The sequence below is a fragment of the Fistularia commersonii genome, chromosome 19 (genome assembly GCF_037954325.1).
Source record: "Fistularia commersonii isolate RoL2024-O1a breed Wild chromosome 19, RoL_Fcom_v1.0, whole genome shotgun sequence".
Lineage (NCBI taxonomy): Eukaryota > Metazoa > Chordata > Actinopteri > Syngnathiformes > Fistulariidae > Fistularia > Fistularia commersonii.
In genome coordinates, this window is record NC_141302.1 from 8746054 (window position 1) to 8761382 (window position 15329).

At 39.1% G+C, this 15329-nt stretch overlaps 1 protein-coding gene across 7 annotated transcripts in view; it reads right to left on the bottom strand.

The window, feature by feature from the left end:
- The window catches only part of kcnip4a (potassium voltage-gated channel interacting protein 4a), a 142792-nt gene that overhangs the window by 7313 nt on the left and 120150 nt on the right, over window positions 1-15329 (bottom strand). For 5 of the 7 annotated variants that reach the window (XM_086165391.1, XM_086165390.1, XM_086165392.1 and 2 more), the window contains exon 2: window positions 5646-5770. In XM_086165391.1, the coding sequence (XP_086021517.1) occupies window positions 5646-5770 (125 nt within the window). Of the gene's footprint in view, window positions 1-5645; window positions 5771-6798; window positions 6895-15329 lie in introns of all 7 variants that reach the window. The other 2 variants (XM_086165387.1, XM_086165386.1) reach the window with 1 other exon arrangement.

Genomic DNA, 15329 nt, shown 5'->3' on the forward strand with positions numbered 1-15329 from the left:
TTTCATGTTGCTCATTAATGGTCCATTGCTTTAGGTAAGCGAGCAGCTAGGGTGAATATAAAGATGAAAATCTTGTTTTTTTTGCTCCGAACAGATTCTGTTTTGTTCAAAGCTGAGGAGATGCAGAAAAGATATCTACTTAAGTTCCCTTGGCTCTCTCCAACTGCTCATTTGTCTCAAAACATAACTCCTATTTTGTGACATGGGGGCAAATCTATTTTACATGGAAGTTTGGGAAGTGAAATGAGCACTTGCTTGTTTCAACTTTACACTTTGTTGAGAAAGCAGAACCACATCCAGACTTTATACAGTGATATTAAAAGAGGCACTATGCAAACAATGGATGGACTAAATAACACAGGAATTACATCTGAAAATCTGCTGTAGACTGTGATGCTTGCGAGGCTACATAATATCTAAAAAAAAGTGTGGTTTTGAACCATATAAGGAACACATGTAAGCAATGTGCATGGTGGCGAAGTGCTTAGTGCTGACTCTCCCTACATTGCTACTTGCTAAAAAAAAGCTACTTGGCTTATTTTTGAGTTATACACTTCTCTTCTTCTTCTTCTTCTTTCGGCTTTTCCCGTTAGGGGTCGCCACAGCGAGTCAACTTTCTCCATCTAACCCTATTCTCTGTATCTTCCTCTCTCACACCAGCTACTTTCATATCCTCTCTCACTACGTCCATAAATCTTCTCTTTGGTCTTCCTCGAGACCTCTTGCCTGGCAGCTCCAATTCCAGCATCCGTCTACCAATATATTCACTATCTCTTCTCTGTACATGACCGAACCATCTCAGTCTGGCTTCTCTGACCTTCTCTCCAAAACATCGAACATGTGCCGTCCCTCTGATAGATTCATTCCTGATCCTATCCATCCTGGTCACTCCCAAAGAGAACCTCAACATCTTCATCTCTGCAACCTCTAGTTCTGCCTGCTGTCTTTTGGTCATTGTAACAGTTTCTAGTCCATACATCATCGCTGGTCTCACCACTGTCTTGTACACCTTTCCTTTTATTCTGGCCGATAGTCTTCTATCACATAGTACCCCTGACTATGTGAGTTATACACGATATGGCCAAAAGTATCGCTCACCTGCCTTAACTCACATATGAACTTAAGTGACATGCCATTCCTAATCCATAGGGTTCAATATGACGTTGGTCCACCCATAGCAGCAATAACAGCTTCAACTCCTCTGGGAAGGCTGTCCACAAGGTTCAGGTGTGTTTATAGGAATTTCTGACCATTATTCCAGAGGCAGATTTGTAACAGACTGATGTTGGACAAGAAGGCCTGGCTCTCAGTCTCTGCACTAATTAATTCCAGAGGTGTTCTATCGGTTTGAGGTCAGGACTCTCAGGACAGTCAAGCTCAGTCACACCAGACTCTGTCATCCATGTCTTTATGGACCTTGGTTTTTACACTGCTGCATTGTCATGTTGGAAAATCAAGGGGCCAGCTCCAAACTCGTCCCACAAAGTTGGGATCATGGAATTGTTCAAAATGTCTTGGTATGCAGGAGCTTTCAGAGTTCCTTTCACTGGAACTAAGGGGACAAGCCCAGCTCCTAAAAGACAACCCCACACCATAATCCCCCCTTCACCAAACTTCACACTTGGCACAAGGCAGTCAAACAAGTACCATTCTCCCGACAACCGCAAAGCCCAAACTCGTCCATCACATGGCCAGATGGAGTCACTCCAGAGAGCGCGTCTCCACTACCCTTGAGTCTAGTTGTGGTGTGCTTTACACGCTGCATCCAACTTGGTAATGTGTGGCTTGGATGCAGCTGCACGGCCATGGACACTCATTCTATGAAGCTCTCTGCACACTGCTCTCGAGCTAATCTGAAGGCCACATGAAGTTTGGCGGTCTATCGTGATTGACTCTGCCGAAAGTTGGTGATCTCTTCACACTATGTGCCTCAGCATCCGCTGACCTTGCTCTGTCAGTTCATGTGGCCTACCACTTCGTGGGTGAGTTGCTGTCATTTCCAAACACTTCCATGTTCTTATAATACAGCTCACAGTTAACTGTGGAATATTTAGGAACGAGGAAATTTCAGAACTGGATTTGTTGCACAGGTGGCATCCTATCACAGTTCCATGCTGGAATTCACTGAGCTCCTGAGAGCAACCCGTTCATTCACAAATGTTTGAAAAAACAGTCTTCTTCCCCAGGTGCTTGATTTTATACACCTGTGGCCATGGAAGTGATTGGAACACCTGATTCCGATTACTTGGATGGGTGCGCCAATACTTTTGGCCATATAGTGTACGTCCAGCTTTGTGATCCTTTAAATAATGAAGAATTTGTTGAGAGACTTCCTCTTTAATCAATTGTGGCGATTGTTACATTTACATCATCCATAGAGGTGAGATTTACTGCCCTCTTTTTCTGTTTACAGGGTAAATGCTACCCTGGGAGCTGCCAGTAGTTTCCTGTTTATTCGACATTTAAGAATAGCATTACTCATGGACTGAAGACAAACTTTTTTTTCTAAACTGTATAAAACTCTCCCCATAAAAAAACAAAGAAATACTGCTTAAGGTCTCTCTGATTCCCAAACAATTTCACATATATCTTCTATAAAAGCGAACTTTCTCTAGGGCAGTGACATAAATCTGACATGAGGTACCTCTTTGTTACTGAGTTGAGCTTCTTCTAATTAGAATACTGTTTATGTCCTAAAACACTGCACTTATCTGGTTGTCAAAAGTCAACCATCTGTTGAAGGTGCAGTAAAATGACATGCAATTAAGATCTTCAGGGCAAGGGCTTTTAAAATGCAAAATTTCCCCTCTTGTGTTGAGATGCTGCAAACGTAAGTGTGTCGGTGCACAGATGGGCAATTACAGCTGTCAACAGTGATAACACACAGATGAAGGGGGAAAGTTTTATACGTATAGCTGAGTTCCAACTCTGCATCTTCTACTTTAAACCTTGTTAGTTCTTTGTTAACCGAAAAGAGATCTAAAGGTCACTGAAACTCAAGAACCAAAATAACCTGATTGTAAATCATCACACTTTTTCAATTGAGAATGAAGCCAGACTGTTATCTAGTTACCGTCATGTGCCATATGGTGCACTGTAAATCTTTTCAAAGTTACACATTGAAGGCCATGTCAGGGTAATCTTTGACGAAACACACCCTTCCATTCATATGTTGCTGATACCAAGGTCTTTGAGAGTTTGCAACTCTTTTTACACTTTTTCCATCCACTACAATCATAAAGGCCATTGACTTTGAGCTAAATAAATGTAAAAATGTATCTTTCAGGGCAAAACTCTATCTTTCATGTATCTTTCAGGGATGGCATGGTGCAGGAGGTAGAGCAATCGTCTTTGGAACTGAACATTCCTGGTTCTTGACTCCTAGTATGTCGAAGTGTTATAGAGCAAGACAATGAACCCCTAACTGCTCCCCTGGCGCTGGTCGACAGCAGCCTACTGCTCATGGTTCATCCATGATGGATTAATTTCAGAGAATGAATTTTCCCACGGGAATTAATAAAGGATAAATTATTATTATTAAATAATGCTAACATTTTGAGCTATCATACCGACAACAGCAGGCATTAATATTGTACTGTTTGTGGTCTTCTCCCGAGTCCCTGTACACTGAGGTGGAGGTATGGCTTGATCTACTGATACTGTCCTGCCAGGCTCCCATTATTATTTTTCATTGTTTCTTTCATGAATATTGAGGCCATTATTATATTTTGTCACCAGAACCTTCTAGCTGTTAGCCCTTCTGGTGTTATCAGTATGAGATGTTTATCTGTTCTCTCGCTCTCTCTTTTTCCATCCTATCAGGTTGAAATATCCCTTATAACTTAATTCCTGATGAATGGATCCATTGCTGGGTCAATGATGCAGGATATTTTACAATTTTAGGTTTAACATTTCGAATTCAAGGAACCATTATTGTCAACCGGCTGCCGTAACTTGAACCATTTGTCCTGAAGAAAAAATATTTAAATAACAAAATCTGTATCCTGAGTATTATGATAATAAGGGCCTAATTTAACATTTGCTCTCAGATGTTGCTCCATTTTGAAAATAATTCAGTGCAAATCTCATTAGAATATTTCCAAGGTTGGAAAGATACATTTGTTTTAATTTGATATGCTTGTAAAATTAACTCATCCATGAAAATAAAATCGCAAATACATGCAATATCATCCCGGCGTGAAATTTCTTACTGTGACCCACAAAGCAAAGTGGGAATAAGTGTGAAGGAAATAAACCTGTGAACAGAGGCCCCATAGTAGATGGAAAAAGAAAACTCAAGGGTTTTAATCTAATGCCCGAGGCAGAGTCCTGGAGTGTGAACTGTGAAAGGCCAGCAGACTGAGCCAGACATGAGGACAATATTGGTATTTCACATGGTCTGCGGTCAGGGGATTTATGAAACAATGGATTCTCTCATACGTTAAAGCTCCAGTCTGAAATGTAAGGTCATCCTCACTCACATTCCACCTTAAGATTCAGAGGTCTTATTTTTGTCCTTGTGAGACATATTACGAGATTTGAGGCATGGCTCCTCCTTGACCACCTGCACAACAAGTAAATGATTCTTAAAGTCTGCTGTCAAGACAAACAACCTCATCCTGATGCCTGCATTAGAGGCATTTGATTTGCCTCAAAACCCTGAACATTAAGGACAAATGGCCACATTTCTTATCATGGGGTCCATGCCAGCTCCTATTAGTCTGGCTAACCTTAAAAGCTTGCTTTTTTTATTCTGCCAGTCCTGTTTGGGGAGGGACAGAGATGAGCTGTTTGACCCTGGCAGAGATAGAAACGAGCTAAAGCCTGTGGATGGACCAAACAAAAGCTATTTAGACGCTGTGATTTTAGTGCCATTATTCTTAAATTTTTTCTCTGTCTGTACTGTATCTGTCTTTTTACACAGCAGTGATGAGTCTGGAAAATTAAAAGCTTATCCTCATCCTGAGTCTTGGAGGGGGTGGCAAGGAAAGGCCTCATTAGTGCACTTTTTTACCTCTGTCAGAGTCAAGTGGAAGTGGACTAATAGGCAGGCTTTGTAGGGATTTGGCTGGGGTGCAGCAGAGGCTTGACAGGAAACTGTAGCCACATGGGAATTCAACAATCACACAACTCTCCCCACGTTCATTGCCAGACAATTTGGGCTGAGTTAATTCTGGGTTATCTCATTACACTTCACATCAGAGGTGACAATCGAGCTGTGCAGTTTCATATGGGTAGCTCTTGAGGACTTTGTGTGACCTGGATTGCTCATCACATATCCTGCACAGTGGGTTTTGATGTTTGACCTAATTATACCTGGCACAGTGAACGATGTACAGAACAGTAATTTTCTCTGCTAAGCACAAATTGACATACCATTTAGAACAAAATTAATAAGACTCAGCAATAAAACAATTTTTTTAACACTTTTTAAGGTGTGTCGTCAGAATTCATTGTTACATCTCTTTTGAAACCCAGTTACGTCAACCTGTCAACTACAGAGAGATGTAAAAAAAAAAAAAAAATCAAAGGGAAACAGGGTTTTGATGTCCAGTATATGGAGTTATACAGGAATAAACAAAGGCCACAGCTGCATTATGTATGACATACTTTATGTTCCAGCTGCAGTCGGACATGGCACTCACGTTCTTAAAGCCACGGTAAAGGATCTGTAGTTCCTTGCGCGAAAAACGTGTCTGTGCTTCAAGCTGCTCCAGACCCTCTGGGCGATGGCGAACTGCAGATAGTTCCAGCTCATCTTCAATGCTGTCTGGAGAATGGGAGGAGGAGGAGGGTCAGATGGAACATTTAAAAAAAATCCACTTTGAGGATTGAATTTGTGACTCCTATTCAGGTTGGGGTATTTTTTTTTCTTTTTCAAAAATTTACTGTTTTGTCTACTTCACATTTTTTTACTTTGGATTTTTTCTTGAAGCACAAAAAACAACAGCAAAAAATACTAATAAGAAAATTTAAATAGACTACTAGAACACAGGAAACCTATTCAAATCCATTTTTTTTCAAATTCATTCTTCACCATAAAAGGATTCTGCTATTTACACAAATTTGCACCCTTTCTTCTTTCACAACAAATGTGACACAAGAAATGATTGCGTGTCAGTAAAGGAGGTGACAATGAAACTTAACCCTGTGAAGCATTTTATCACATGCCAGATGGTGTCCAGACATTGTCTGCACTGTCCTGATAGCACATTTTATTTGCACAATCACCTGAAAAAAGACAGTGTCTACATACCTTATTAACTCCTCTGGTAGCCTGACACCAAAACCTAACATCCTCATCAATCACGCTTGTGCAACTGATATATGGTTGTCCTATCACAGGTTAAATGGTCTCATTTATTGCACTTTGAGAAGGGTGCAGTGTCAAATGATTCTGTGAGATAAGCATGCTGTCTTGTGTTACTTGGGATTTTCAAAGTAATTATAATAAAACTATTCTACAATATGACTTCTTTCTTTCGCATTTGGCGGCAACCTGTAAATCATGAAATACCGTAAAAGTTATAGGGAACAATGGGCTAGGCATATAGCAGAGCATAATATCATATCTTTTCACACAACCAAAAACCACAAAATGTGCTCTGTGAAATGGGGACACAGAATGCTGAAAGATAACTGAAAGATATTACTGAAATGCAGTTAGAATAATCATGTGTGACTAAAAACCCCCGTTCTAGCAGAAGACACTGGAAGGGAAAGCATCTTAGACAATGATAGGAGAATCAGAGGGAGAGAGAGAGAGAGCAAGAGAGAGAGCAAGAGAGAGCCACTTGCTTTGATTACTGGATGATGACTTTTTGGCTGAGGAACATGGGAAGAGCCTCATTAGACGAGCTCTCACCCCACGCCTGTGGACAATCTGAGGATAACCTGGGGGAATACAGTGTAGAGTCTCACGTTACCTTAGCAACGGGAAGCTGCATTGCATTTCTAGGAAGGGGGACACCAACACACCATGCAAGGGTTGGGCTCTCAAAAGTTCCTAACATGTTGAAACAGCACTATGCTGGCATTGTTTCTTCAGGACAGCACTTACGCCATTGTGTTAATGATGAAGTGACACTATTGTACTTGTGTGTGTATCTACTGTAAGCAATGTTTCAAATTATAATCCCCATCTTCCTAAAAGCTTACAAAAATGTATCAGGCAAATGGAATTTTGGACAGCTGGTTTCTTGTTACACTCCTGACCAACAGGAAGGGACACTAATGGGAAGAGAAATAAAGGTGAACGCTTATAGTGAATGATCATGAATATTCTTCTGCTTGGAAAACCCTTAGCGAAAAATCAATGATGTATTGTGATGAGAGGACACTCAGATAACTTCAGGGTTTGGACATAGCTGGGGTAAGGATGTTAAATAAAAAAAAATAGAAAAAACAAATGGCAGCACTGAGGGTTTAGACAATATTTGCATTAAAAGAAAATCTAAATTTACATTTAAATGATCTTTTTTGCCTTTTCCAATACTGGCAAATAGTTTTTTGGAAATACAATTACTTATAGACATATTTTAGGTGGCTTGTTTTGTTAAATGACCTTTTGAAATTACTTTTAATGTATCTGTAATTCTACTGCACATTTTCAACAATATATCGGGTATTACATGAACACATTTCTAAATGTACATCTGACTACACTTGATGGAGTGATTTGGAAAACATTTTCTTTTACTAAAGTCTGTATGAAAATGGAAGGTCAGGCTGATTCAAGGTTGCAGAAATATAGCTTCACTGGTGTTCACAAGCTAATAGTTCACTGGGTCACTTTATTTATTCACAAACCCGGTCGTATGAAGCAGGTCATTGGTGTAAAATATGATATGGAGCTTTTGATGTCATCTTGCGTCAGATGTCAATTGAGACCCTGTCAGGTATCCAATCTTTTCACATACACACATTACTAAATAGATTTTTCCCCTTTGTTTGTGTAAGACTATTGAGCTAAACTGATTTATCCAAGGTTTCTTTTTTTAATCACAAATCAATTAAAGTTCAATGCTAAATAAATAACCAGGCACTTCCTCAACAAATGAAATTTAAATTGAGTTTTTTTTTTTTTAATTTAGCTAAACATTTGCCTCCAAGCAATACACAACCACCAGAACCTTTATCTAACTTGAAATTGAAAGAATGAATAGAGAATGAATAAAGATAGAAGTTCTCAGCCTTGCTTTTAAGCACAGAGCATGTCCTCTTAAGCTCCAGGCTGTCCTGAAAAAAATAGTATGAGGTTTGATGGCTGCGACACTCCACTAGATGAGCTCAAATGCTGAAAATCGCTTGGCAATCACACTCACTAATTTTAAGGCTACATGGCCACTGGTAGGTTTAAAAGTAGTCAACCACATGTTGCAACTGCAAATCTCAATCATGAGAGTTCATTATAAAGGTGTCATATAAAAGGACATATTTATTGCAACCACACTTAAACATATCGGAACAAAAAGTCGGAGAGGACTTTTCAGTTTCAGAATATTTGAGAAAAGTGCATGTTACACTTTATTTAAGATCATTTATCCATGAAAACATCTGAGGCTCAAGGACATGTTGTTATTGACTCAACGCTGGAAGAATTTAAAAGAAAAAAAGTTGTTTATTTAATAAATTAATAAAATAAACTAACTAAACAGTCATGGATCTGGATTGAATTTAAAAGATTACGTAACAATAGTAAAAACAAAATATTAACATAGATTGAAAAGAAGCAAAAAATAATCTGCGAGACGAGAAATGGGAAGAGGGATATGAAGAAATGAAAAAATGTTGAAAACATTCTTAAAGGGATCCCCAGTTACCAAGACACTATTTTCTTACTTGATAAATATTTTTACCAGCTACATAAAAATGATAAAATCTCTCAACATATCTTAGTCTGATTAAAATTGTAAAAAACTTTTACTCGTAGGCTGCCACTGTTGTTTAAATCGCAAAAGTGTCTGTCCATTCATGAGGTTGGACTCAGTCCCATTCATTTTACCCTGCGGTGCAAAACCATATAATCTGCATCCCTTCCTGTTTGAACCCAAGAGAGACGTGAGCGACAAGGACGATGCTGACGAGAGAGGGCAAAATAAGCTTCAAAATGAAGACAAACAAAGACAAGAAGAAGGGTAGACTTAGAGACTGCTGTGTTGACTGACATGTTGACTCGTCAGCTGCTACGCATCCAATCTTTCAGATGCTACTCTACAATCATCAGATGCCACTTCTGCATTGCAGGTTGTTGACATCCTCATTGGAGGGCATCCAGTTTCTTGTCTGAGTTTTTTCTTTGAGCAGGTCTCACTCGTTTCCTGAGGACCCTTCTGTATACTTGTGAAAGTATACATATTTCATTATATTTCTTATTCTTCCTCCTTTCTACTATTATCTATTACTGTTATGTTTTTTTACTTGAAACTCTGGCACAACAATTTCCTTCGGAATTAATAAAGTTGTTCTCTCTCTCAAAGACAACTGTAGGCACAGCATTTGACTTTAGTGTCCGTTTAAACTGGCAGCAACAGTGATTTTTTTCAGCAGCCTAGCTTGGTTTAATGTGTCAAATGCATCTGGAGAGCAGTGTCTAGATTACTGCTGTGGATCCTTAAGATCTTGTCTACGTCCACAAGCAATTTCCCGCTGTGTGAACTAGCATTTTGCTCGGACTGGAAATTGCAATTTCCAGATCCAAATGCAGCATGATGCGGCATTATTACTGTATATGCTGTACCATACTAGCTATGTTAGCGGAAAGCCAAAGTTAACATGATCAACTAGTTTACATCATCAACCCAGCATGCATTGTGTCAGTAAAATAATCTTAAAATATGTGTTATAAATTGTGATTTTTTTTTTTAAAGAAATAATTATTCATGCTTTTTAAACAAAATATTCTAGTATGAGGCAAGTAGTAAAGCATATTTATGCCTATCAGTCCTCTCAGGGGAGGTTCCCTTTATAGCTTGTCACAAAAATGTAAATAATACTCAGGACAAGCACTATCTCTCCCTACACATTAATACAAAAATAAAAACTTCTGAATACCTGAACATCATGATGTAATTTCTAGAATGACCAGTCCTTTTGAGAACTATAAAACAATTTTCTTTACCTGAGTAAAAACAAACTAGCGAATCTAAATGTTCCCATAATTATATCTGAATCTGTCCCATTCAAATGACAGTCAATTGATAACTACCCTGGGGTAACATTATGCTTGGTTTAGATTGTTTAAGTCAGAATAACAGAAAAGAAAAAAAAAACATCTCACTTCAATCACTATCATGTCTGAAAAGTACATACTTTAAATGAGTTCCATCAAACTTTTCTTTCAATAAGCCTAAAGCAGCTTGACTGGAGCCAAATATGGTCACTCTACACCAGGCCAAGACTGTTCTATCATTTCAAGATACTGCCAAATACATTTTCAGCAGGCTGGCAGGGAGGCTTTTGCTCTCCTAGCAAAACGAAACACATGCAGAGCAGATGGTTGAAAGCTCCTGGCTCAGCTCTGACACAACGTACACAACCAGCAACATTATTGAGGCTGACAAATTTTCATGCCCTGACTCGAGGCCAGCTCCTATTGCCCTTTGTAATGACACAATAACTCGGGGATACAAGGGAGGAGACACTTACGAAGACACTCATTTGTTGCTGTTACCTGCCCGACACATAACTTCCCTCCTTGATGGAGACGAGACGTCATTGTGTCCTCACTGAACTAGACAGATGTGGCTTTTGTTACCAGGAGATATTGTCCTTGGCAGCGAGCAGGCTTTATTTGGAAGCATGGAGCTGGAGCGTCTTTTCAAGTAGCTCAAGGACAATTTTGTGGACGGCAAAACTTGCAGTTTTTACAATTCACCCAAGAGCAACTTTGAGGATGCAGAGGAACATAATTTAGGAATGACCTTTTGTAAATCAATCATCAATCTAACCCTAACCCTTACCTTAACGTAAACTGTCAGATTCCCTTCTGTTTATGCTCTCTTTCAAACTAACTTCTGACCAAACAATTTCCAGGCACTGTCTGAGCAGAGACAGACGGAATTGCGGAGGAGACTTTCGAGACTTGGAGTACGTAGTTATTGTTAAAGGGGCGAAAAATTAACATATCCAAGTTTTCCGTTGAGTTGCTGATCTAAATCCAATGACCAATGACTCCTGCAGGAGTAAACATAGATTAAACATTTCTACTGCATTCAGTAAGCAGACCTTGCAGGAGTTTTCTAACGAGTGGGACTTGTATTTCACAAGACAGGAAGAATGACAGCATCTGGAATGCAGCAACATTGAGACCAAAAATGTATCTCTTAAATGCAGTAGTACAATGCATGAGTGACATGGTACTTAATCAGACAGGAAAAGAGCAAGTCGCCGCAGCAGTGTGATTAATGGCTACCCTTTGAGTTTACAAGCAAAGTGGACACGGCAGTTCAGTTTATGTGTATTTGTGGATAAGCAATGCAGATAGGACCTCATGTCAAAGGGTCAAAGTTCACAGTTTGGGGGTTGAAATAAAATCACATATAAATAATGAAATCAGTTAATATGAAGAGAAGTGCTGTCCTGAAGAATCAAGTGTGTCAAGAAGTATTTGTTCGGAAAACACGTTACTGATCATTACGTGCACAGAGTCATGCAATACTTTTGCCTTCTTCAGAAGAAAAGCTTTAGTAAATGTAAGTCACATCAACTGTATAACTCTCAGCTCCCTCTGAGGGACAAATCTGCCACTATGCCTGGCAGCAGGGAATGTATTGAATGGCCAAAGATGGATAGAAACAAATGAAAATGCTTTAGCAATATTTAATTACAACAAGCCAGATTGTTGCAATCTTCATAGACAACGGCCATAAAACAGAGTTTTTAAAGGAAAACGAAAGAGAGAAAACTGTGTAAATATATTATTACCATCCACAAAGAAGTGGGGAATGACCAATCATCACCCAGCTGCTCCACTGTCCATAGGTTCAGGTTCTCGGTTCCTTCATCTCTAAGGAAAAGTCAAGCTAGAGGGTAAAGCCAATTTGCCTTAAATGAATTAGGCCAATGGACCAAAAAACAAAAGAGAGAGAGTTCAAAAAAAGATTGGTAAAAGAATAACTAATAAATCTATATTATATGCAAATTAAAATGTCTTCAGGTAACCGCAAATGGCTGGTTAAAATTTAATACAAACACAGGTCACTTTTTGTGCTGAGGCAGATAGTTTGATGAAGTGCTCTGCTGAATCTGCTGCTCAGAGTGTATGAACAGGCCCACAGAGCTCAGAGGCAAACGATGGCCAGGGGGATTCTTCTTAAAACAATGGATTTAATACATCCAAATCATTACTTGCTCTAATTTTCAAATTAAAATAGCGATATGGATAGGACCAATTTGGGTTTAATCTGTGTGAAATCAGCCGTGATAGTTTATAATATCAGGCGCTGATTACAGTCATCTGACCACGTCTCTTTGCTGGGGGGGTTCATTCAGCATATGAGACGAAAATGTAGATACAGCATGCAAATGATAATAGCTAACTTTGCGTGTGTTTCTCTCTGGGTGGGAGACAAAGTCTTAACTGAAATTTATTTGCAGCTATCCTTTTACTACCTCGGTGCGGGGGAGGTGGGTGCGCTAAAAGTAGGCCATGACTCCACAGGAACATAGATCTGACAGACAGTCAACATGATAGTGTTACAGCGGCACACAGTATGTGGGTCTAAACAGCTCCTGTAAAGCCATGTTTGGACAGTGGCTCCATGTTACAGTTAATGGCAACTTCGTCTAATTGAATGAGCCTCACTGACCTCTAACGCGTAGAATAAAAAGCCCCATTTCCCCACAGGTAATGAGAAAGCCTCTTTAAATAATAAACAAGCACAAGACTGAACTGTCATTCCCTTATTTCTAATGACACCTGGATGAATGATATGCAGCCACTCGGTTCTTTGTCAATATTTGTGATTAATTCACGAGGTAAAATGCAGCCGTTAAACCAATGACAGCACAATGACTGAGGCTGCAACTGTGCACAATGTTGATTTTAAAGACCTGTATGAAAGATTTACAAGGCAAATAATATTCTGAAACACAATTGTGGCTTTGTTTGCATACAAAGGGGTATTCAGATCAGGAGCGGATGCACACCAAGACCTTGTTTCCATCCTGGTCAAGAACAGACAAAGCAAAATGGTTTTACTTAACTGGAAAAAAAAAAAAAATCATTCATTATCTACAACTTATCCTGCATTAAGGGTCGCAGAAATAATGGAGCTGTCATTGGCCGAGAGGTGGGGTACACACTGGACCGTATAAACACATATAGAACAAAGAATCATTCACTCTCTCATTCAAACATAAGGCGATTTTTCCCAATTATCCCTGCTGGATCCCATTTGATTACATTTCACATGAAAATAGTGCTGAAATATCTGTTTAATAGGAACGTCCAGACAGGCATCTCCAGCAGTAAGTTGGTGTCGAATGTAGCCTCACGTCAGACGTCCAGAAGAAATGGCCAGGAAATTGTAAAACATAATGACGTGAAAGTAAACAAAAGTATTTGACATCTTGTCTGAGAAATGGACACATTTAAATGGCTAGTCTAAGTGTTTATTTTTAAATGTATTACTTGGACTTGAGGTTTGGCAAATGACATTTACCAAATCTAATCCAGAGTAAATCAACACTGATCACCTGAAAAACGTTTCGTTGAAGGCAGTTTACAACTTTCAATTTCCCCGTTAATGGTGACCGTCACCATGTTTCTCACAAATACCTCATCCAAGCTCATCCAAGCTCACTCCTAATATAGCATGTTGTCTTTTCTGGCAATGAAGCACAGAACAGCCAATCATTGATCTCAGGGTATCTAGTCCATCACACTGCTGCACAGTGTTGACTGCTGTCCATAAAAGGGCAAAATATGTTCAAGGAATCACAAAACAAAGATGGGTCATTTCAGTACAAAAATAAAAAAGTGAAAGATTCAAAATCAAGTACAAAATAATGATTCTTGGACCAAATAAGTAATCTTTGCATTAATTCTTTGCATCAAGAGCATTTTAGTCATCTTAATGACTCTCACATACATACTGTGAGTGATCTTATCCAGAGGTGCGCACTGGAGCTGCCCCTCCATATTTCTCTGTCTTGTCTCTTTGGTTCACATCCAAACTACTTCAGTCACTCTACAGATGCTGGAAAAGATGTAGTCTGACAGGACATGGAAGGTGAGCAAGCGCTCATTGCCATGTTAAAATCATTTTATTATCTTTCTTTCTTTTTCTTTTTTTTTTCTTTGGTCATGGATGTTTTTGGGAAAATCCAATATGATTGAAAATATAAAGAAATTAAAAAGCAATGTTTTGACACTGGCTTTGTTTGCAGCTATCAGCTCAACATACTCCATTTTAAGTCCCCATTTCCTTGACAGGAGCTGTTCATCCTATTTCGTTCCAGGAAATCCGGAGTTTGGAATTGTAAATAATGGTAAGCGTTACTATACCCCCACTCTTCTTACTGTCTCTTCACTTTTCACTGTCATATTTCAACTGCTAACACTGCATATTACAGAGGCCACATCCCATTTTCAAATAAACAAACAAAAAACAAAACCTTTTCTACGCGCTTACCCCGAGCATGGATTGACCAATCGTTAGTAGATTGATAAAAATACTCTAACCAAGAAACCTCAGTTTTATCCCATAATGACAGGCCTTGAACCACAAAGGCAAAGAACTTTTAAATTCTGCCACAAATCAATACAATTTTCACTCAAACCCTATTTCAAGGTTAATTTGACTTTCAATTAATACAGTGGGAATAAAAACAACTTACTTACAGGTAAGAATTTTTCCTCGCTCCTGAATATATCCTGTTCCCTGGCCACATGCTATTCTTCAATGCCTCTTTCGATTCTGGATTTAAACTCAATCCTCCTAAAGGTCAACTCCATATTAGTAACATTGTAGCCACTGAACATTTAGAGAAGGTCATGTTGTCATATGGTCAATTACACAAAGGAGGAAGCAAAGCCTTTGGCAAAATTAAATCAAAGACAATCAGCTGAAGCAAGCAGACAGGAGATTACTTTGCATTTGCAAGCCAAATATTTAATATCTGACTATGCCATAACATGCTCACTTTCAAATCCCATTCCAGAATTATGGGTTTTATGCTGTCTTTTAGCAAAATAGGGACAAATGTGACACATGCATGGCAGTAAACAATTAACTGAATTTATACCCTGCCAAAAAGGGGACTAGGGTGGCAGAGAAACAGTCACTGGCAGTATAGCCAGGGGTTGACTTTATGCATCCTGGCAT